The sequence below is a fragment of the Mirounga leonina genome, unplaced genomic scaffold (genome assembly GCF_011800145.1).
Source record: "Mirounga leonina isolate KUSES-001 unplaced genomic scaffold, KU_Mleo_1.0 Mir_114, whole genome shotgun sequence".
Classification (NCBI taxonomy): domain Eukaryota; kingdom Metazoa; phylum Chordata; class Mammalia; order Carnivora; family Phocidae; genus Mirounga; species Mirounga leonina.
In genome coordinates this window covers 12,807,891-12,832,126 of record NW_023270265.1, presented here as the reverse complement: position 1 = coordinate 12,832,126, position 24,236 = coordinate 12,807,891, and the positions used below count along the sequence as shown (strand labels likewise).

Here is a 24,236-nt window from a genome sequence, read left to right as displayed (position 1 = left end):
GGGGGAATACAGAGAGAAAAAAGAGGGGGGGAAAAGAGAGGGGGGGGGGGGGGGGGGGGGGGAGGAGGAATACAGAGAGAAAGAAGAGGTAGAAAACAGGTAGAAGTTTGGAATTCTTACCTCCTATCCCATCTGAGGCTAAGTCTTGGAGTGAGAAAGGGTGAGAAAAATCTCTAGTATGTTTGTGGGGAAGGACCCAGAAGAGAAGATAACCATCTTTCCCTTTCCTAAGTTATGGTCCAAGGAACTGCAAGTCTTTTAGCAAAACCTTGCACCTACCACTATATCAGTGTTAATAGCCAATGACATGCCCAGACCTGAAAAGCTGCCTCAGAGACCCAAGCACACCAGCATGGTGTAGAAACTGTTAAGAAGTTTGCTTTGGGCCAGTGTGCCCAAAAGAGCTTGGAATTAAGGCGGATCCAATGCACATAGACCTGTTGCCCAGAGGTCATGGTAGTAGCAAGGACATCAGCCTCGGACGCAGCAGAGCAGACAGTGCCATTCAAGACTAAGCCAGTTAAGGTACAGCTTAGCAATGGCCAAGGACAGAGAATGGCCCCGAGACAAGATGCCCAGTCCTCAATGCCAGGAAAATTTATAAGTCTTCTCTACCAATACCCTCCACCTCAGAAAAAAAAAAAAAAAGTAGAGAACTATGTGGAAAAACTGAACTTATCCAAAGGACTGATTATTTACCCAAGGGTCTGAGTTAAGCTGGAATTAATGAAGTTAAACCAGAAGCTACTGACTTTATCCTAAACTGGCAAAATTGTCCTCTACTACCCAGTAGAAATAAGAAGCTCCAGAGCTAAGGAAATTTTAGTTATAGAGAGATAACTAAATTTTGTAGTTTACAAAATATATAACTATATAACAACTGGGTTTCCAGCTGCACAAAAAGTAAAATGTAAAGCCCTCGTCCACATGATCTATCTCTCCAAAGGTACAACATGCTGCACTAAACATAGACAACCATAATCACCCTGGTTTCCTCCCATTCCTAAAATATGCCAAGGTCTTTCCTATATTAGAGATCTTCACATGCTGTTTCCTTCACTTGTTCTCCCATGGGTCTTTATAGACGTTGCTCCAACGCAACCTTTAGCTTCAATTTATATGTTTCTTCCTTGAAGAGGCCTTCTCTGACATCCTAAAGTAGCACAGCACCGTATGATCTCCAACTAGTACACTCCTCCAAACCTCACATGCCTGCTAGAATAAAAGCTCTGTTCTTGCCTGTCTTGTTCACCAACTACCCCAGTGTCTGGTCAATAATAGGTGGTCAATGAATAGTTCCTACAGGGATTAATGAATCAGAGTAAAGTGTGATATACAAAATAAACTTTAAAATCTTCTGACAAATCCAAGTATTAAAGAATTAACAAAATTAAAAGTAGACAACCACCATATTTCAATTTGGAAATAAAAGTCAAATAAAAGACCATACATAAATATGTTTCTAGTTCTATTTTTAAAACAATGCAATTGTAGAATCTTAGAAAATGGTTATATGAAATTATAGAGTACCTTCTCCAGGCTAAAGCCTCTTAAAACAGAAACACAAAACAGAAACAAATCCAACAAACCATCAAGATGAATTTCTTTAAAAATAATCATAATCATAATCATAAAATTTGGTGCACAGGAATAAGACTGAGCCTACAAAAACTTTATTGAGGAATAAAAGAGACTGTCTGAGGGGCACCGGGCGGCTCCGTCATTAAGCGTCTGCCTTCGGCTCAGTTCATGATCCCAGGGTCCTGGGATCGAGCCCCGCATCGGGCTCCCTGCTCCGCGGGAGGCCTGCTTCTCCCTCTCCCACTCCCCCTGCTTGTGTTCCCTCTCTCGCTGTGTCTCTCTCTGTCAAACAAATAAATAAAATCTTAAAAAAAAAAAAAAAAAACTGTCTGAACATAAGGAGATGCTCCATACTCTCTTCATGGTTAAACAATAATGTAAGATATCAATTCTCCTTACATGAATCTATAAACCTAATGCAACTTCAAGTAGAATACAAAAGGATGTATTTTTTAAGTTAATCAGGATCAATATTAGACAAAGTTAAATATAAATAACACTATTAAGTTCCAGTTTTCCAAAATGAAGAGCTAGATTCACGCCAACTCTTCTTATGAAAACAACTAAAAACACAAGGTGAAACATGAAAACCAAATTCTTTGCCACCAAGAGATAACAATATAGTAAGGAATTAGCTAACTAAAACTATAAGAGAAAACCAAGAATCTAGAGCAAGTTAGCATTGGAGCTGCTTTTGATGTGAGGGCATTTGATCATGAGGGAAAATGTACATTTTTGTTTGATGGTGTCACGGCATACTAGAAACATAATTCAAAGCACAGGACCCACATAAAATGATGAGCCTAATAACAGAGTGTTCCCACAATAACCTGTAACTCTAAAGGGCAACATCCTCAGGTAACAGTCATCAGAAAGTAAACCAATGCCTGAAGTCTTATAACCAAGATTTGCATCGTCTGATGGTCCAGGAAACTGCAAACCTTGGATTAAGTGGCACCTTGCCTGACCCTGGGCACCTATAGAATGAAGCACAAAACAATAAAAAGTTGGAAAACATAAAAAAGAGTAAGAAATACAGAAGATAAAGTGAAGGAGGATAGAACAGGGTAGAGACAGTATTGGAAGAGGTAACAGTTGCAAATGTTCTAGAACCTGCAAAGATCTCCATCTCTAGATTCAAAATTGCAAAGAACAAACATCCAATAGAGGATACTGGTAGGGGTGCCGAGGTGGCTCAGTCAGTTAAGCATCTGCCTTCGGCTCAGGTCATGATCCCAGTGTCCTGGGATCCAGCCCCGTATTGCTCCCTGCAGAGCAAGGAGCCCGCTTCTCCCTCTCCTCCCCACTTACACTCTCTCACTGTCTCTCCTGTCTCTCTCTCTCTCTCAAATAAATAAATAAAATCTTTAAAAAAAAAAAAAAGAGGATTATTGGTAAAGCCATTAAACTGGCCCAATGAAGAGACTCGCTATCCGGTGAGCTGCCCCACCTAATCTCTTGCCATTTCTTCTTCTGTCTCTCCTCCCTCCCCAGCAGACCCACATATACATACACTCTGGCCACAGTGAACTATGACACAGTTACCTAACACAGACCATTCTGATGAGGCTTTTTTGGTTTAAAAAGAAGACATTTCGACCAGTTCTGAAAGTAGGGATAAGGATATTATAAAGGGATTAGAAATAAAACTAAAATTGGAAAGCCATTTTTCTGACCAAGTCACATCATGGGTTTCTGGCCAGCATTTAGACTGGACATGGCTGGGTACTTGCCCAAAAGGCAGTCCGTCATCTGTAGCCTGAGGAACAGGAGATGAAGGTCACAGGGTACCAAACATGACCATCAAAAAGAGCTGGGAGCATAGCAGTGATCATGATTAAGATCAATGGTAAAGCTCCAGGTAATTCGGCAAAAAGCTGTCAACACGACAATTTGGCTAAAATGACAGTTAAAAATCTACCTGTAATAATGTTAATTTCTTAATTTTGATAAATGTATTGTGGCTATGTAAGAGGTTATCATCAGGAAAAGATGGGTGAAGGGAACTCTGCAATATCTTTGCACCTCTTCTACATATCTAAAATTCTTTCTAAAGAAAAGTTATTTCGGGGCGCCTCGGTGGCTCAGATGGTTAAGCATCTGCCTTCAGCTCAGGTCATGATCCCAGGGTCCTGAGATCAAGTCCCACGTCGGGCTCCCTGCTGGGCGGGGAGCCTGCTTCTCCCTCTCCTTCTCCTGCTCCCCCTGCTTGTGCTCTCTCGCTCTCTCTGTCAAACAAATAAATAAAATCTTTAAAAATAAATAAGTTATTTCAAGACAAATTATTATAAATAAAACTATTTCAAGATAAAAATACAATTTAAAAAGTGGAAAAATTGAATACATCTAATCACTCTTTTTTTTCAATTGTTAGTATCTTAAATACATCATAGAGTGCTTCTATGAGCCTAGATACATATTTTTAAGCATTATTCTTTCATATTTCATATTTTTCAGGTCTTATCTTACTCTTCTAAATTCAGATTCAGGGGTGCCTGGGTGGCTTAGTCAATTGGGCATCTGACTCTTGATTTTGCCTCATATCATGATCTCAGAGTCCTGAGATCAAGCCCCATATCAGGCGTCAGGCTCCGTGCTGGGTGTGGAGCCTGCTTCAGATTCTCTCTCCCTCCCTCCCTTTCTTCTGCCCCTCCCCCCTCACTGGCATGCTCTCTCTCTCTAAAATAAAATAAAATAAAATAAAATAAAATAAAATAAAATAAAATTCAAAGTCATTTTTTGCCAGTTATAACTGTTTTAACTGATAACTGTAGAGAAAAATTAGGAAAACGTAGATGTTCCATAACGAGAACCAATATGAAAAAACAGTGATGTGAATTAGAAATAACATGAGTCTGCAGAGATAGGTTAAGAATAAATCTAAGCATCCCTTGTCCCATCTGTTCTGTTTCTGAGTTCAGACAGCAAGAGTTGGGTCAGCGAGGAATACCTGTAGTTGAAAATGCACAGTCATCACAGGCTGATGGGGCAGGCTTTCTGTTATTCTCATTCACACACTTTTTAGTTTTTCTCTAAGAAAATGTTAAAATAAATGAAAACCATAAGAGGCAAGGAACTGGAATTTCTCAGGGCTCAGGTTTTTTAGCCTTTTCCCATTTAAATTTTTTCTAGTTAACTTAAAGCCAATTGTGATTGCTTCTCTAACATTTCCTTCACTTTTTTTTTGGTGTTTGTATTATATAATGAAAGAGGCAAGACAGAATATGAAATTACAGAGGATAATCAAAGTCTATAATTCTTTATAATACTTATTAAAATATACCAAATAATTGTTATTCAAAAATAATTCCATTTTATATCTGACCTAGAAAAAACACATGAAGGTAGGGATACATACTTGCTTTAATTTGAGCCTCTCATCACAACTTCCCTTGTTCTGGAAGTCCTGACACCTCTTCTCTCTCTGTAATAGCACCTTCCCACTGACGTACTGCTCTTCACTGATACTACTGTCTTTTTTTTTTTTTAATAGCTGATCAGAACTTCACTGTGGAGGGCTGGTGATTCTAGAATCTAAGATGAATCCCTTTGTGTTTCATTGGTTTTAGATGGCCCTCCAGGAATATAATTATAAAGATTCCATCTTTGACAAGAAAACTGTGGAAGGCAAATATATGTAAACGGCACTTTTACATATCTACCCCATGCATCTTCAAAATAGTCTTACCTTGGGGCACCTGGGTGGCTCAGTCAGTTGCATCAGACCTTTGATTTAGGGGTTGGGATCTTAGCGTCATGGGACCACGCCCCCCCGCCCCCAGGGCATGGAGCCTGCTCGGGATTCTCTCTCTGCCTCTGTCCCTCCACCCCTTCCACCAACCCACCCCATCATGTGCACGCACGAGCTCTTTCTTGCTGTCTCTCAAAAAAAAGCAGTCTTGGCACCTGGGTGGCTCAGTTGTTAAGCGTCTGCCTTCGGCTCAGGTCATGATCCCAGGGTCCTGGGATCGAGTCCCACATCGGGCTCCCTGCTCGGCAGGAAGCCTGCTTCTCCCTCTCCCGCTCTCCCTGCTTGTGTTCCCTCTCTCGCTGTCTCTCTCTCTGTTAAAAAATAAATTAAAAATCTTAAAAAAAAAAAAAAAAAAGCAGTCTTATCCCAAACCGTGCTTCTGATATTATGTACTGTAACACAGAGACTCCAGTGAGACTGTCACACTTGCCCTTAGCATAAACACAAGAACTTCTGATTTCAACTGAAAGACCAGACAGATTAGCCCTCCTATTGATTTAACTCATTTGCCTGTGTGTTACACCATTGACAATAAGTTGCTGGTGGCAGCTTAATCTGAAGATCCAACGAAATCATTTAAGCATTTGATATTTCTTTATAATTCCCAGACTTTCCCCCAGAAGTTGAGGATGGGTTTCCAGTTTCCGTTCTGTTTTCTCGTCTGGCAACAGAGTAAACACTGCAGCATGGAGATATTGCCTTATAAGCTTTTAAGCCGCAGCCCCCACCCCGCCCCACAAAGAGGCATAGTCTTTTTATAAAATCTGAAAGGGAACTAGACTCAGCAAATGTCTCAAAGTAGAAAACATGAAACATAATGATAGTTTTCAAAGGGAACTAGACTCTAGATTTCTCAATGTAGAGAACATGAAACCACAAGCATAATTCCCACTGTTATATTCAGGAATATTTCACCCCTCTTAAACTGTGCTTATATTGTAAGAGAATATATTATCACAATAAGAGCACAGAGCAGGGGCACCTGAGTGGCTCAGTTGGTTAAGCATCTGCCTTCGGCTCAGGTCATGATCCCAGGGTCCTGGGATCGAGTCCCACATGGGGCTCTTTGCTGAGCAGGGAGCCTGTTTCTCCCTCTCCCTGCTGCCTTCTCAACTCTGCTTGCTTGTGCGCTCTCTCTTTCTTTCTCTCTCTGACAAATAAATAAATAAAATCTTTAAAAAAGACAGAGAGAGAGAGCACACAGAGCAGGTCAGTTATTTTCTGTGGCAAATACAGCAAACACTGCTGGTTGTCAACTTCACAATTATTCCTCCTGCTCTTTCTTCCTCACTGGTAGCGCCTATCTGTATTTTAGAAGTTCAAAGTGTCAGAAAGTCCTCCTTCCGGCCTCCTTTACAGCAAGGGCATGGCATAGAACCCATTCCTAGCTACTGAGGCCCGCCTAAAAGAGCTGAAGCTGGCTGGCAGGCCTTTGGAAAAGGTTTTCTTTACCAACAAAGAAATGTGCATGGGAAGAAACCGCTGTTCTTCCACACAGCACTTAGTTGTGCCTGGATGTAAACCCTGGAACTGATGTAGCAATCTTCTTTTTTTTTTAAAGATTTTATTTATTTATTTGACAGAGAAAGACACAGCGAGAGAGGGAACACAAACGGGGAGTGGGAGAGGGAGAAGCAGACTCCCTGCGGAGCAGGGAGCCCGATGCGGGACTCGATCCAGGGACTCCAGGATCATGACCTGAGCCAAAGGCAGTCGCTTAACCAACTGAGCCACCCAGGCGCCCCCTGATGTAGCAATCTTCTGACCAAGAGGAAAGATACCACCAACTTGCTGAATGTAACACTGAGAAAAGCCCTGGGCTCCCGATAGTATCTCTGAGCCCTATGTCAACAACGGGGAATAGGCTTGCCTCCAGGCTTCTTGTTAGATAATAGTTATCTCATTTAGTTTGTACCTTTAGTCTAAGCCACTTTTATTTGGGTATTGTTCCTTAAGGGCCAAAAACATCCCAACTAATACAGCTAGCAAATATCTGTTCACTTCAAGATCAGGGAGTTAGACCACTGCAACTTAGCTGACCCCAGCCACTACCAGCATCTCTGCCTTGATCCGTTCTGCCTCATTCATGTTTTTCTTTTCTACCTTTCACCAAGAGCAGACTCAATGTAATTATACTCACATCTGCGCTTCATGATAAAGTCAGTTTCTTCGCAACTTTTCCATGACAGTCAATGAGAAGGTACTCTTTTGCTTCTCTAGCATACAAATGTGCCTCAATTTTTAGCTTACACTTTCTTACTATTCAAACTCCAATCCCATATTTAGATCACAAGTGATCTGAAATTTCCAAAAAGGGGGGTGTGGAGGAGGGCACCTGGGTGCCTTAGTTGGATAAGCATCCAACTAGGGCACCTGGGTGGCTTAGTTGGATAAGCATCCAACTCTTGTTTTCGGCCAGGTCATGATCTCAGGGTCATGAGATCAAGCCCACGTGGGGCTCTGTACTCAGCAGGGAGTCTACTTGAGATTCTCTCTCTCTAAAATAAATAAATAAAATCTTTAAAATTTCCAAAAAGAAAATGTGAAAGCATTTAGAATAAAGATTTGATTTTATAAAGAGTCATCTACATAGATTAATAAATGCAGCTGGATGGTGAGGCATCTGGAATGATGAATAATTAAATGTGCTATCTTTTTTACATATAAGGAAAACAAAAGATCTCAATTAAAAACAAAGGAAAAGACAAAGACATAATGAATTACATATAGGTGAGCTCAGAATCCCACCTTAGGTTAGTAATTTTTAAGATACCTCATTTGTTTCTTGCCTACTATGCTTAAAGAGATAAAAGTTCCTACAATGAGTTTTCACATTTACGCACAACATGGAAAGAACCCTTAAGCAAGAGTTGATAAAAACCTTTGTTGAATATTATTCAGCAACAGCAAAATGAAAACTTAACCAAACTACACAAGTAGATATAAGTGACATGTAATTTATTAGTAAAAAAGAGTTTTTAAAAGGAAAAAGACTATAAATTCTGAAAATTCCAGATCCTTTTCTTGGATATAGTTTGTTTTTTACTTACTAAAATAACATGCTCACTAAAGGGGACAAAAAATGAAAATTATAACTTTTCTGAAAATCAATTAGAAAACACAAAAGTATTAGAAAAAATTTTCCTGAAAATTACAGCACAAAGGCTTAAAAAATAATCCATGATGCACCAAAATTACCAATAGTGGGGGGGGGGAGGAACGAGGGGATATTCATTTTTCAACCAAAATGCTGTTTGTTTTTTGTTTTTAATTAATTTATTTATTTGAAGGGGAGGCAGAGGGTGAGGGAGAGAGAGAATCCCAAGCAGACTCTCTGCTGAGCGCGGAACCCAGTGCAGGCCCGATCCCACGACCCTGAGATCATGGCCTGAACCGAAATCAAGAGCCGGATCTTTAACCGACTGAGCCACCCTGGCAACCCTCAACCAGATTTCTGTTTAAACCAAACCATTACAATGATCAAATTGCTTTTAACCAAAGTGTATGCTACCCTATACTCTCAAATCATGGTCTCATTTACCTTCAGGCCTTTGCATATGGTGTTCCCTTAGTACAAGGTTCTCTTCTCTTCACACACTCAACTGGCTGATTAATGAAGTACTAATAAGCACTTGTGAACTAAAACCTATTGAAACAGGTTGGCTGTTTCAGTCAGTAGACCATGCAACTCTTGATCTCCGGGTCGTGAGTTCAAGCCCCACAATGGGCATGGAGTCTACTTAAAAATAAATAAAATAAAATGCTGTCACAAATAAAACCTATTAAGGGGCGCCTGGGGGGCTCAGTCAGTTGAGCGTCTGCCTGTGGCTCAGGTCATGATCCCAGGTTCCTGGGATCAAGCCCCATCTCGGGCTCTCTGCTCAGCAGGAGCCTGCTTCTCCCTCTCCTCCCTGCTTGTGCTCTCTCTTGCTCTGTCACTATCTGTGTGTCTCTCTCTCAAATAAATAAAATCTTAAAAAAACAAATAAAATCTGTTTAAAAAATATTAAAATAAGAAAGATGGTGACCTAATAAAAGAAATATCAAGATTCTTAGTTCCTGGTTTAAAAGCCCTTGTTGAAAAAGTTAAATATTTGACTTGTCTACATAGAGTAACAAATTATGTCAAATGAGAACTAAACAACTTTATAGGAAAACAAAATTCTGACCACTGTTAAATTCTTCCTAAGTTCAAATTCACTACTCATACTTGAGAAGGCAAAGTCGTCCTGAGATGAAAGTCTGAAAACCGATGTTCAATGTAATAGGTTTTTCACTGTAGCACTGCTGTAACTTCCAGGTATTGGAAGCAATTTACGTGTCCATCAATGAGGGACTAGCAAAAAGAAATTATGGCACACACATACAATGAAATACTGCATAATAACCAAAAAATGAGAAGTAAAATAAAATACATCTATTGGAAAGGAAGAAGTAAAACTATCTCCCTTTGCAGATGATCCTGTATATAGAAAATCCTAAGAAATCCACTAAAATAATTATGAAAGCTAATAAATGAGTTCAATAAAGTTAAAACATAAGAGATCAATATACAATAATCAATTCTATTTCTGTAAGATGAAAAGAAGAACTTAAAAAGGAAGTTAAGGAAACAATTCCAATAGCATCAAAAAAAATAAAAGCCTCAGTAATAAACTTGTTTTTAAAGATCTGTTTATTTATTTGAGAGAGAGAGAGAGAGTGAGAGCGCCTGCACGCACAAGCAGGGCAAGGAAGGGCAGAGGGGGAGAGAGAGAGAATTTCAAGCAGACTCCCCGCTGAGTCAGAGCCCAACACAGGCTCGATCTCACCACCCTGAGATCATGACCTGCGATCATGACCTGAGCTAAAATCAAGAGTCAGACGCTTCATGGACTGAGCCACCCAAGCACCTAATGAAAGAAGTATAGAACTTCTATTATGGGGCACCTGGGTGGCTCAGTTGGTTGAGCGACTGCCTTCGGCTCAGGTCATGATCCTGGAGTCCCGGGATCAAGTCCCGCATCGGGCTCCCTGCTCGGCAGGGAGTCTGCTTCTCCCTCTGGCCCTCCCCCCTCTCATGTGCTCTCTCTCTCTCATTATCTGTCTCAAATAAATAAATAAAACCTTAAAAAAAAAAAACTATAAAAAAAAAAGAACTTCTATTATGAAAAGACAACATTGCTGAGAGCAATTTTTAAAGACCTAAACAAATGAAAAAACATCTCATGTTCATGAGTCAGAGATGTGAGGTCATTAAAATGGTGCTCCCCGAATTCATTCAACACAATCCCAATCAAAATACCAGCCAGAGTCTGTGCAGAAATTAAACACTTGACCCTAAAATTCATATGAAAAGTCAAGGGACTCAGAATAACCAAACAATCTTGAAAAAGAACAAAGTTTGAGGACTCGTACTTCCCAATATCAGAATCTACTACAAAGCTACAGTAATCAAAATAGTGTGGTACTAGCATAAAGAGAGACATGTGAGCAAGTGGAAAAGAACTCAAGAGTCCAGAAATAAATCTTCACATTTAGGTTAATTAATTTTCGATAGAGTGTAAAGACCATTAAATGGGAAAAGAAATAGCCTTTTGGACAAATGGATATCCACAGGCAGAAGAATGAAATTTGATTCCTTCCTCATTCCATATACAAAAATCAACTCAAAATCCATTTTGAGACCTAAAACATAAAAGAACTAAATATAAAAAGACCTAAATGTAAAAGCTAATACTATAAGACTCTTAGAAGAAAACATAGGTATAAATCTTCATGACCTCCAATTAGACAAAGAAAACATTTATAAATTGGACATCAAAATTTAAAATTTTTGTGCTTCAAAAGAAACCATCACAAAAGCAAATAGACGGCGCCTGGGTGGCTCAGCTGGTTAAGCAACTGCCTCCGACTCAGGTCATGATCCTGGAGTCCCAGGATCGAGTCCCACCCTACTCAGCGGGGAGTCTGCTTCTCCCTCTGACCCTCCCCCCTCCCATTCGTTCTCTCTCTAGCTTGCGCATGCGCGGGCGCGCGCAAATAAATAAAATCTTTTAAAAAAAGCAAATAGACAACAGAATAGTAGAAAACACTTGCAAATCATGTATCTGATAAGGGATTTGTAACTAGATTATGTAAAGAACTGTTACAACTCAACAATAAAAAGGAGAAATCCAGCTTAGAAATAGGAAAAGGAGGGGCACCTGGGTGGCTCAGTCGGTTAAGCGTCTGCCTTCAACTCAGGTCATGATTCCAGGGTCCTGGGATGGAGCCCCACATTGAGCTCTCTGCTCAGCAGGGAGCCTACTTCTCCCTCCCGCTCTGCCTGCCGCTCTGCCTACTTGTGATCTCTCTTTCTCTCTCTCTCTCAAATAAATAAATAAAATCTTAAAAAATAAATAAATAAAGCTCTCTATCCTTTAAAAAAAAATTAGGAAAAGGAAATGAATAGGCATTTCTCCAAGAAAAGATATACAAATGGCCAATGAGCATATGAAAAGATGTTCAGCATCATTAGCCACCAAGGAAATGCAAATCAAAACCAAAATGAGCTACCACTTCACCCCAGATAATAATATGTGTTGGGGAGGATGCAGAGAAATTGCATCCCTCATACACTTCTAATAAGAATTAAAATGGTACAGCTCTGTGGAAAACAGTTTGATAGTTTCTCAAGGTTAAAAAACTTTTTTTTCTTAAAAGGTTAAACAGCAATTCCATTCCTAGGTATATACCCAAGAGGACTGAAAACATATGTCTACACAAAAACTTGTACAAGAATGTTCATAATAGCGTTATTCACGACAGCCGAAAGTGAAAATAACCCAAATGTCCATGATGAATGGATTACAAAATGAGACAGAGCCATACGATGAATACCATTTAGCCATAAAAAGAAATGAAATACTGATCCATGCTATAACATAGATGAATCTTTACAACATTATCCTAAGTGAAGGAAGCCAGTCACAAAGGCCCACATATGGTATCATTCCATCTAAATGAAATGTCCAAAAAAGACAAATATAGAGAGACACAAGGTAGAAGGTATGTATTACTTTTTCAAATCATTTTTTTAAAAGACTATGGTGTTCTTTTATTTTTATGCTGTGTCCTTCTAAATCCTAAAATTCTTCTTCTGAAATATTTTTAAAAGCACTTGAAAACATAAAAGCATGCAATGGATCAAAGAAAAATGACCTGGAATTTTAAAACAGCTGAGGAAAACTCATACATGTCAAAGGTAGAAAATTGATTTGTCTTTGTTGAATGTAATCAAATGACCAAAACTCCCTTCAGTTAAATTCTGTCTTCCTTTTGAAATGGAAATTACTAATAAATTTAAACTTTAATTTGCAAAATAACTGTATATTTTATAAAGCAATCATCGTGTAACATATAGAATTGTTGAATCACTATATTGTACACCTGAAACTAATATAACTGTATGCTAACTGTACTGGAAATTAAAATAAATCATCAGTGTGAAGCTGAAACTTACTAGACCTTACATCACAGTAGTTTAAACTAAATGCAACAAATACTTAAAATATTTCTTGGAATAGTAGCAATAGATAACTTTGGAGTCAGATACACAGGTTTGAATCTCAGCCTGCAATTTACCAGCTAGGTGACCATCAACAATTTACTCGGTCTCTGTGAGCTTTAGTTCCCTCTTCCATTAAATCAGGAATAATACCTACTTTAGTTTAAAAAGAAATACTCCAACTACTTACTAAATGGGGGAAGGAGGAGTACTGTTTGGAAAATTTCACTCTTTTCTTTAAACTTATCTGTAACATTTGGGGGTGCCTGGGTGGCTCAGTTGGTTAATCAGCTGCCTTCAGCTCAGGTCATCATCCCAGGGTCCTGGGAGGATCCAGCCCCACCATCAGGCTCCCAGGTCAGCTGGGAGTCTGCTTCTCCCTCTGCCTCGCCCCCTGCTCCTGTTTTCTCTTTCTGTCAAGTAAATAAGTAAAATCTTAAAAAAAAAGAACTTATCTGTACAGTCTGAATTTTTTTACAACTTATATATAATTTTAAAACATAATGAAGATTTAAAAAATAAAAGCATCTATTTTGGAGGTTCTTATGAAGCCATTTTGTAAGACATTTAGAGATAAGAGACTCTCAGTTAAAAATAATTTCCTCACTACTTCCTTTCCAACTTTTGAATTCAGATGAATAAAACTTGGGAAGAAGCAAAGTTAAACATTTATTTTTCTGAAGGCTATGGTTATCACGAAAGAGGTAAACAGGGCAATAAAACTAAGCTTTTAAGCCACTTTCCTCAAAACATAACAAAAAATTTAATCTGAAATGAAAAAATGTCCACATGTTTATGGATGCTAATTCACTTTATTCTAAAATTTTAGTATCTGGGGTTTGGTTTTCATGGGGTTTTTTTTGCAGTGTAAAATGATAATATCATCAAGTGAAAAGGAAATTTGGTACCTGAATGTTTTTACCAACAAGACAAATTCAGGATTCAGTTCAGAAAATATTTTTCACTGAAAAACAACACACAAATATAATGATACATTTATCTAGCAAATAAGATAAAATATAATCTGCATCTTCTTTGCTTTGAAAGTACACTGAGATAGATGAATGTAATTTAACTGATCTACGTTACCACTTTATACTTCGCAGTATATTCTAAGAATTAAGAACATTCTCTTCCATATTCTAATAGATGAATAAAATGAATGTCAGGAAGTAAAGTAGTTTTGGAAGTCAAAAAGGTGTCATTTTATAACCACCAAAGTACACCCGGACTACTAAAGCTGGGAAGGTAGCCTTTGTTTGGTACCTTTTCTTCAAGACTGAGTCATTAGACTGAAACATGTGCCTAACCTACCCAAAGGAGCATAGGACTTTAGCATTTCTCAAGTATGCGTAAGTACAAAATTAACCCTCATGAAGCTTAATGTTTACAAATCCTACTCTGGACCACTCAATACATATATTACTGAGAATGTGCTGGAGTATTATTATTGCATTTCTGGAGTGTCTTTGTTTATAGACCATTTCAAGAACGTATTTCTGAAAAGGGGAAACACGGTGAGTAAATGTTAGAAACTACAATGATTCACATAACTTTTATCTTGACATTGATGAGTGGTTACATGGGGCAAAATTGAAAACTTCATTTTTTGTGTAAGGCCAGACGGTAAGGGATTCCCCAGCTCCCAGGCCTTCTCCTTTCCATTTCCCGCAAGCCACCTCAAAAACCTGTCTTCGGATGACATTAAGTGCTTCGCATTCCCCGAGGGCAGAGCCAAGCCCGCACACCCGCCTTCAACCGCAGCTCCTCGGTCTCGGCGCCCCTCGGCCGGCCCGCAGAGACACCAGAGGCCGGGGTGGGAGGGGGTGCAGGACGGCCGCCCCGCCCGACGGCGTGCGGGCGGAAAGGAGGGACACCAGTGACTCACTCGGCCCGGCCTGCCGCCAGACCGCACCACCCTCACCCCTGCAGGGGCCCGGGGACCGGCCTCTCAGCGCCCCCCAGAGGCGGACAAGCACCTCCCCCGGCAAGCCCACTTCCCAAGCTGGCCCCCTCCCCACGCTGGCCCCCTCCCCAGGCCGAGGTCGGGGGCGCGCACAGACCTGAGACACCGCCTCCTGTAGATCCAGCCAGCCCGCGGAGTCCTCGCCCCTCCCCCTCCCCGTCCGGCGCGAGCATGCGCACTGGGCCAGCCCGCGCCTGCGCGCCCCCGAACGCCCCGGCAGGGACGCGCCGCCGCCTGGGAGGCCGGGTGAGGCCGCGGCAGAGGCGGAGGCCCGGCTCCCTGGGCGGCGCGCACCGACCCCCCCCTCCCCCCAGCCCTGCCATTCAGAGGCGACTTGGGCCTGCGGCCCTCGAAGTACGTCCTCCCCGTTAGGCGGCGGGCGCCGGAGGGGAGGGGACAGCCCAGGAGGCAGGAAGCTGCAGCTTAAAAGGGCAGCCTGCGCCAGACCCTTCCTTCCTCCCTCCCTCGGTTCCCCGGCCTCCGAGAGCGCCTCTGCTCCGCGGCCTCCGCCCCGCCGCCATGTACCGCTGCCTGGGCGAAGCGCTGCTGCTGTCCCGCGCAGGGCCCGCCGCTTTGGGTTCCGCGGCGGCCGACTCGGCCGCGCTGCTGGGCCGGGTCCGCGGGCAGCCCGCCGTCGCCGTCGCCGTCGCGGCCCCGCAGCCGGGGCTCGCGCCGCCCACCCGGCGACACTACAGCGAGGCGGCGGCCGACCGCGAGGACGACCCCAACTTCTTCAAGATGGTGGAGGGCTTCTTCGACCGCGGCGCCAGCATCGTGGAGGACAAGCTGGTGGAGGACCTCAAGACCCGGGAGAGCGAGGAGCAGAAGCGGAACCGGGTGCGCGGCATCCTGCGGATCATCAAGCCCTGCAACCATGTGCTGAGCCTGAGCTTCCCCATCCGGCGCGACGACGGCTCCTGGGAGGTCATCGAAGGCTACCGGGCCCAGCACAGCCAGCACCGCACGCCCTGCAAGGGAGGTGAGCGCCGGCCAAGCCCCTCGCGCCCTCCCCCGCGGCCCTGCGCGGCCCGGCTGGGCACTGGCCCTCTCCCACACTCCCTCCGGCCTCAGCCGCGGATGTGTCAGGCTCGCGCGGACAGTGATTTTTCCTCCCCAAACCGCCATGTAGTGGTCCTATCTTCTGCCCCGTGAGCCCTCATCCCCGGCCCCTGCAGGTGGATGCCGTATGCAGAATAGTTGCTCCACCGCTCTTCTTTTCGGTCCCAGTGTAGGTGACATCCAGGGTGGGTCCTGACGAAATGGACTTATAGGTATGGGAATGACCGGCCAATCTGATTGTGCCTTTGCAAGTTTTTGTGAGCTTCTGTGACTCACCCGAATACAAACTATGAAATAATTATTTCCGGGGTTTTTTTCCTCCCACTCATTTTTACATCAGTGACAGATGATACAGAAACATACAAAGTTTACTGTCTTTTAGGTTTGAAATCTAGACAGTTTTACTAACCAAATGATTTTACTAATTACACGTTGGTCTTTTAAATCCTGTTATTTTCTGCCCTGACTGCTTCTGTTTTGCACACACCAAAAAAAAAAAAAAAAGTAATAGAAGAGTGACGTAACATCTCCGACAAACAACACCGGGCGCCCTGACAGTAAATCTAAAGGGTGTAGAATGCAGGAAGGCCCGCCAGCCAATGGAATGAAATAGCCCTGGGGGTGTGTACTGGTCCTGGCTAGCACCAGATTTGAGCTTGGGGAAAAGATAAAGTACTGAAGAAAGGAGTTGAGTCGCTTACAATTTGGTAGTCACCAAGTTATCCTGTAGTTAAATTTTTGAGTATCTGTGGATTTGGCCTCTGCAATCAGATTGCATCCTTCGAGCAAATAAAAACTTTTAAAAATCTTTCCCCACTAAATTGTACAATACATGTTTAAAAGTGCTTAAGCATAACCTAGAAAAAGGGCACAACCACTTTTTTTCTATTAAAATAAATGATGTTGAATAAAGGACCCAGGGAGTTGAAGTCTTCTGGAGGTTGCTTGGCTAATAGGTAGAGAGGATGTTGGGCTGGACCCTTTGTCTCCATGAGCCTGGTACAGTGTTCTATTACACTAGCTGACTTCTAAGGATAATTTTTAGAAATCTACTAGAAAAATTTGAGCTCTGCTGGCATTTCCAAGCCGGGGACAAAGGTTGCCTGAAACTGTTTAATGATTTACTTGCTAAATTTGCGTTGGCCCCACCCTCTTCTAGGACATGCCTTTAAAGCTTAATTATCCTCTAGTTCTGTTTCCTCTTCTCAAACTAATGTTTAAACCACTTTGACCTCTAATTTCCCTTTGCACCTCCAAATTATATAAAAGTTACAGTCTCCTACATCACTTTCCTTCTTCCTACTACTCCCTTATTCTCTAAACCAAGAATGCAAGTTTATAGACTCCCAAGAAAAGCAAACAAGGTTGTTGGAGGAAGAGAAGTTAGCAAATACTAAATTGCAGTGTTTCTTTAAAATGGCCATCTAGTTTATATTACTATCCTCTTGGCAGTATTTTCCAGTCACTTAAAAGATAAGCAAGTAAACCATTATATATGTTTTTCTGCAGGATCTGATTTTGTTTCCTTGAAGTTCTTTATAGTCCTCTATTCTTTATATGCCAACCCCTCTCCTATCTTTATAAATCACAACTCCACAAACTCACTAAAGCAACTAAAATTTAACATGGTATGTCAATCCTCCTCCTCTTGTTGCCACAGCAGTTTTAATAACAAAATATTGAACCTAGCAACAAATGGCATCAGCCATATTGAGGCACTGTTACTGTAGCATTTGCTTGTACTGAAGTGTGAGATATAATTCTCTCTTCAATTTATTCCATTTACGTTACAGAAGGCATGTACTGAAAGTGCTATTAACTCCCAGCTTATAAACATAGAGAAACTGAATTGCAACTAATAATTAGTAGCAGGCATTGCAAGATAACATAACATGAAAGAAAAATTGGCCTCTATAAAGTGATAAATGTATTAAGGAATTTGAAGGACTTTATGGAAATAATAGATTTGGGCAGGATTATATCTCTGTGAAAGCCCTTAAGATATTTTGGTGTGCTCAACATAATAAACAGTGTGCTAAATAGATGATCAGCAAAATTTGGGTAATGTGTACTTAAATGCTTTGCTTTCCTAACACTCCAGGATCTTTCTTCCCATTTATTACCTTCATCTGACTGCAGAGAATGTATATTCTACGAGCACCTTATTTTGAGTAGTTTTTGTCTCCAATTAAACTTTTTTTTTTTTTTACTTATAAAAATGTTGTTGACTTCCTTGGTTGCACTCTGGTCTTCGAAATACAAAACATATTAGATGACTGGAATTTTTCAGGATGCTTTGAATAATCCCTGTGACTTCAGTAAATCTTTCCCTTTTAAACACACTTTTCTCTCACTACCTCAACTGCCTTTTCTACCAATGTTCTTCGCAAACACACACACACACACACATACACATGAGCGCTTGCACACCTGCGCGCACACAGCCTTGTCTGCTCATCTTCATCCTTTCCATAACCCTCAGTGTTCTGCATCTAATCTTTTCCTCAAGAGTGACCTTCTGCCTGAGTTTTCCGAAATACAATTTTCAAGGTTGAAGCAAAGTAACAATCTAATTATAATCTGTGTAAGAGAAACAGGTGGTTTTAAGACCTGGGGGTGGCTGATGTGTACTTTATTCCAAGTAAATATTTAATAATACATTTTGGGGGTTTTTTTGCTTTTTTTCCCCACAAAGCATATTTAACTGAAACCATCAGATTTTGCATCTATTAAGGATTTGCAAAAGTATGCTATAGTCTCTGAAGGGAAATTTAAGAGCAGCCTTAATTTCATCAAAGATGAATATTGTGGGAATTTCTGCTTTGAGAAGACTTTCAAAGTTTCTTACATGTTTGAAAACATTATCAGTGATTGTTTCTGTTAACTTTCTCAGAATTAATTCTGTATTTTATTGGCCCGTGGTTCTGAGACCGGTATGCAGTACCTTTTCAGAAAGAAGTTTATCATTTAAGTCAGTTTTGGGGGGCGGAGTCAGTTAAGCAGCTGACTCTTGGTTTCAGCTCATGTGGTCATCAGGGCCGCGGGATCCAGCCCTGCATTGGGCTCTGCACTCAGCGGGGAGTCTGCTTTAAATGCTCTCTCCCTCTCCCCCTCCTCCCGCTCTTGCTCCCTCTCTTTCTCTCAAATAAATCTTTTTTTTTTTTTTTTTAGATTTTATTTATTTATTTGACAGAGAGATGACGAGAGAGGGAATACAAACAGGGGGAGTGGGAGAGGGAGAAGCGGGCTTCCCCAATGTGGGGCTCGAACCCAGGACCCTGGGATCATGACCTGAGCCAAAGGCAGATGCTTAACGACTGAGCCACCCAGGCGCCCCTCAAATAAATCTTTAAAAAAATTTTTTTAAATAAAAGTCAATTTTGGGGGAGAAGTACGGATTGATAATAGCAATTCATTGATGTAGGAGCAATTTAACTTTCTCTCCTAGCTTGTTCTCCCCCCACCTTACCTTAGAACTATTAAGTCAAAATTCCCTGTTACTGTTTCTTCCATCATAGAACTTTCTAAAATTACCATTTTAAATAAAGTTGGTGGACTATAAATGGAATAGCCTGATACACTGACCCTAAATCTTTTAACTGTAAATATCAGTACCAAAAAAAAAAAAAAAAAGTACAAACTATGTTAACCTATCGACTTGTTTTTTAAGAGCCAAAATGCAAAAAAGAAACAGTGGGAGGTAGATGGTCTTTGTTCTTGGCTCTGAGGGACAGGATGCAGGGGTGGGGGGTATGGTATGGGAGGCAGCTGAGGATTGGAGTCAGTGTAGTGTCAGTCCTCTTGTCCTATGGGTTATAACTGTATGGTGAATGGTAGTGCTTTGGAGGAAGACTGTAAGAAAGTACTGATACTGTTTAAAAATGACACATGCTCTGCCTTCACTGAAAAAAAAATTGTTTCTGACTTACTTCTGCTGTGCCAGGTTGACAGCCGTCACAGTTTGGGTAACTTTGAATAAACTCTCGCACTCCCTAATCTTGAAGTGGGAGCATGTGTCCGCATCTGCTCCCACAAGATAAAATGTAGCCTTCGTAGATAAATTAAATTTAGGATTTAACTTAGTCTGAAAATTCCGTTAAAAGACAGGTAATTTGTAATGTGTTCTTCCCCCTAGCCCTCACCCGTGAGGGTTTTGTTGCTGCGGCTGCTGCTGTTGTTTTTAATCCTTTTTAATTAAATCCAGAACTGGGTTGCCATCATAGAGGCCTTTGAATTTCACGGAAGCCAAATGCCTCTGACCTGCCCCCCTCCCGCAAGTATACTAGAGAATGAAGAGCTAGGAATGTGGTGGAGACCAGTGCATCAGATGGCCATTCAGTCTTCCCCTCACTTGGGGCGAATCCGTGTAGCTGGCTGGCTCAGGCAGTAAAAAGCCCATATGCAGGAACACAAACACTGCCCACTCATTATGCAAAGTACACGTTGCAGGAATTGGGACATCAAAAATTGGAGGACAAGTACCAGTATATTAAACTTCAATGAAACTGGCAGTGTTTAAATTTTAAGTACAAGAAATAAAAATTGAACATGAACTTTCTGGCTTTTAGAGGGAAGAAATTGGATATACAGCTACTGATAATAACTTAGGTTAAGAAAATTGTTTTTGTCCAGTGATGTTTAAAGGTGCTGAGGGTTCTGCCAGGAACCAGTAAAGACCAAAACAATTAGCTTTTGGATGTTGAAGAATTCCTAGGCAATAGCCTAACATAGGACTTCAGGATGTTGTGGGGTTTTTTCCCCCATTTATCTTGCATAATAATAAGCTCTTCATAATACAAAAAAAAAAAATTTAGACCTCTAATATCACTGCATTGAAGAACATCGATTCATAAATAGGTCATGATGGCTGTACCCAAGAAGCTCCTGTTAAAATAACTGTATATCATTCAGATATTCAAATAGCGATAACGGTTATAAAATGTAAAATGAAGCAGCTCTGCCCAGGTCTTCCCCATGAAATAACTGAACCATCTTCCATCCAAAGCTGTTACCTAAAACTGACCTAGCTATCCCAGTGAGGCAATGTTTTCCCCTTTCCAGAGGCAAAAACTAATGTAGATTACAGTACTCACTATCAAGACTGAAGCATTTGTGTATGAAATATTACGGCTGAAGGCAGGACAGCTTTCACCAAGCGCAGAGTCGCCTGCGGGGAGGGCTGCTCCAGACCTTAATTTCCTTTCACAAAGGCAGCGAGCGGTACCTGGGAGATCCTGTCTCCACACAGGTCAACTGGCAAAGCAAGGGGTAATCTAACAGCTAACATTTGTTGAACTCTCTGTGGACACCAGGCATTTTGCTAAGAGCTTTTCACGCATCATCAATTTTATTCTTCATAACAACCTCATGAACACACTGTTGTCCCCGATTTTCAAATACGGACACTAGGGTTGAAAAGCGAAGGCTCCTCCAGTAAGGTTACACCCCCAGTTAAGTAGCAGAGTTGGGGTTCAGGCTCCTGTCCTCTGGCTCCAGCACCCACCTCCTTAATCATTATTGTCTGGGATTTATTCACATAAAAAAATGACAAGTTGTATTCTAAGCAGTGATTGAGAACCATGTCATGCCCTCAACACAGTGACTCCTCTAACACTTTGGATCATTTGAAATGTGTTAAAAGCTATTAGAAAGCCTCCTTTCTGTCTAGAAAATGCATGCATATTCCAACAACTGTGCGTATAAAACTCGCTCATATATGAAATCTTTACAGGTCCATTTATTCTGGTAGGCCATGAAAGAACATTCTAACAAGAGTTTTCCACTGAAAAGTTTGAAGAGCTGTGGTTTTGAACAGTTTAACATGTCAGCCAGAACAACTCCTTTCTGTACCAAAATGTTAGAAGGTGTATCTTTAAGGGTTTTCAAAGGAATCGTTTTAACATGGCTTTCTTCTGGGTGTCTTTTCCTTAAAAACTCAGAAGTTACGGTTTGTCATGAATTGCTGTTTCTCCGGATTATTCTTGGACAAAGTCTGTCAGACCTTTTAACTTCTCTGAATTGCTTCTTCACTAGAGGAAAATGTGAAAGATGACACAAACGAAAATTGTAAATGGTGTCAGTAATGTGACTCCTTTTGCCATGTATTATTATCATAAATATGTGGACATGGACCTTAAAAAAAAAAGGCATTTAGTACATTTGAGCCTTACGATTTACATGAACTCTTTGTTGTTTTTTTAATCCCTTTTACCAAGAGAGAAACAGCAAGGGAATAATAGTCAAGGGTGATAGTTCCCATATTGGGGGGTTTACTGAATAAGGACTATGTTCATTATGAGCTATAGATTAGATAAATCAATTTTTCCATTATGTGTTAGTTTCCCCAAAGACAAGAGCTTTAAACTTTATGCTTAATTAAGAAGCATTCCTTAGCTCATGGGGATTTCTGATAGTTAACCTGTTCATCCCAGGCCTTTTAATTCCCTACTCTGTGTCAGGTACTATGCTCTTTGCTGGGGGAGCTATCCATAAGAAAGCTTTAACAAAACAAAGCTGTTGTTTTTTTCCCTCAAAATGTCTTTTCATTGATTTCCTCAAAATAGAACAGAATCCCAAATCTCCTATGGTATCTGTGTCATTCTCCTTTTGCTTTTAGCTCAGTATTCTACTTCTACATTTTCCTTTCCCAAAACCAGTCAATAAATGACATGGTTGAAAACACACTCAATGCGTTGCTACAGTTGGAATTCAAAGAAAATACCAGGGAACAACAGTCTTGATCTCTAAGCAGGGAGGCTGGATAGGAGTTGGATGGGGGCAAGATGATTTTAGATAAAGAGAAATAAAGGGGGTGACTGATCCAGCCCAGGCAAGAGGCAGGACTGTGTGATGGGGTCATAGGGACAGACTGTGTGTTTGTAAATAGTGGAAAGTGAGGTTTTATGACATGATAAATATTTATTTGGTCTCTACCCCTAGTTCTTGACACAGAGCTCCTAAAATCCTTGAACTTTCCTGAGTGATAGAGGTGCTGAGAGCCTCTTCTGTCCTAATATTTGGTCTTGACTCCAGTTCCTAAGACAGAGCTCCTAAATCCCCTCGAATTTCTGGGTGATAGGAGCATCTTTTCTTTTTGGGAGGGGGTTAAGATTTTATTTGTCAGATAGAGAGAACTAGCACAAGTAGGGGGGAGTGGGAGAGGGAGAAGCAGGATCCCTGCTGAGCAAGGAGCCCGAAGTGGGACTCAATCCCAGGACCCAAGGATCATTACCTGTGCCGAAGGCAGACACTTAACCAACTGAGCCACCCAGGCATCCCACCACCTTTTGTTTTCATGAGGCAACTCTTGGTGGGCTCCTGGATAGCTTCAGGATGGCAGCTGGCCACCAGAAAGACTAAGCCATGATGAGTAGCTTGGAACATTCAGCCCCATCCCCTATCCTCCATGGAGGTGAGAGGAGTTGGACATTGAGTTAACAGTCATCATGCCTACATGAGGAAGCCTTCATAAAAATCCCGAAACTACTAGGTTCTGAGAGCTTTTGGCATACATCCATGTGCCAGGAGGATGGTGTACCTGTTACACAGGGACAGAAGCTCCTGTACTCAGGACCCTTATAATAAAATAGTATACATGCATGAAGTGCTTACTTGAGTTCTGTGAGCCATTATAGGAAATTACCAAACCTGAGGAGGGAGGTATGGGAGCCCCCGGGTTTGTAACCAAGTTGGACAAAAGTAAGACTACCCTGGGCATCCAATACCTGTGATTAAAATGACGGCCAGTCTTGTGGGACTAAGCCCTTAATCTGTGGGGTCTGCGCTAACTCCAGGTAGTCAGTGTCAGAATTGAATTAAATTGTGTACGACAACCAGTTGGTGTCCACAGAGATTTGGAGAACTGGCTGTTGGTGTGGAAAACCCACATACTTGGTATCAGAGGTGTGCAAGCAGAAACAGCTTTCCCTTAATGGTTGTTGGGCAGATAATGATAAATCTGGGAGGGCCCAGAAGGCTAAGCAGCAGAGGAGCTGAGAAGGAGATAACTCAAATTTCTAGCCTGAGGCACTGTTAGAAAAAGGATGGTATCAGGGACCAGAAAGTGTTATTAGGAAAAAGGACTGGATTTTTAAATTAATGGAGATGGGTATAAAATGATCCTTAGGAAAATTGGAAATACGGGCATATGTATTTTCTTGATCTTACTCTGGCAAAGTACAGTCATTCTACCTATGGTGCCCGTCTATTCCCTGTCTCCCTCTAATTCTCTCCCTGCTCTTTTTTTTTTTTTTTAAAGATCTTTATTTATTTATTTGACAAAGAGAGACACAGTGAGAGAGGGAACACAAGCAGGGGGAGTGGGAGAGAGCGGAGCAGGGAGCCTGATGAGG

General features: G+C 41.4%; 2 protein-coding genes across 3 annotated transcripts in view; one reads left to right on the top strand and one right to left on the bottom strand.

Moving 5' to 3' along the window:
- Window positions 1-14,983, bottom strand: part of SHLD2 (shieldin complex subunit 2) — an 83,833-nt gene extending 68,850 nt beyond the window's left edge. The window contains exon 1 of one of the 2 annotated variants that reach the window (XM_035023456.1): window positions 14,924-14,983. The gene's annotated coding sequence lies outside the window, so the exon portion shown is untranslated. Of the gene's footprint in view, window positions 1-13,050; window positions 13,176-14,923 lie in introns of those variants that run through there. The other variant, XM_035023464.1, reaches the window with a different exon arrangement.
- Window positions 14,984-15,135: 152 nt separating this feature from the next.
- The window catches only part of GLUD1 (glutamate dehydrogenase 1), a 36,725-nt gene continuing 27,624 nt past the window's right edge, over window positions 15,136-24,236 (top strand). The window contains exon 1 of the mRNA XM_035023432.1: window positions 15,136-15,805. Within this exon, the coding sequence (XP_034879323.1) occupies window positions 15,346-15,805 (460 nt within the window). The 5' untranslated portion in view covers window positions 15,136-15,345. The remainder of the gene's footprint in view (window positions 15,806-24,236) is intronic.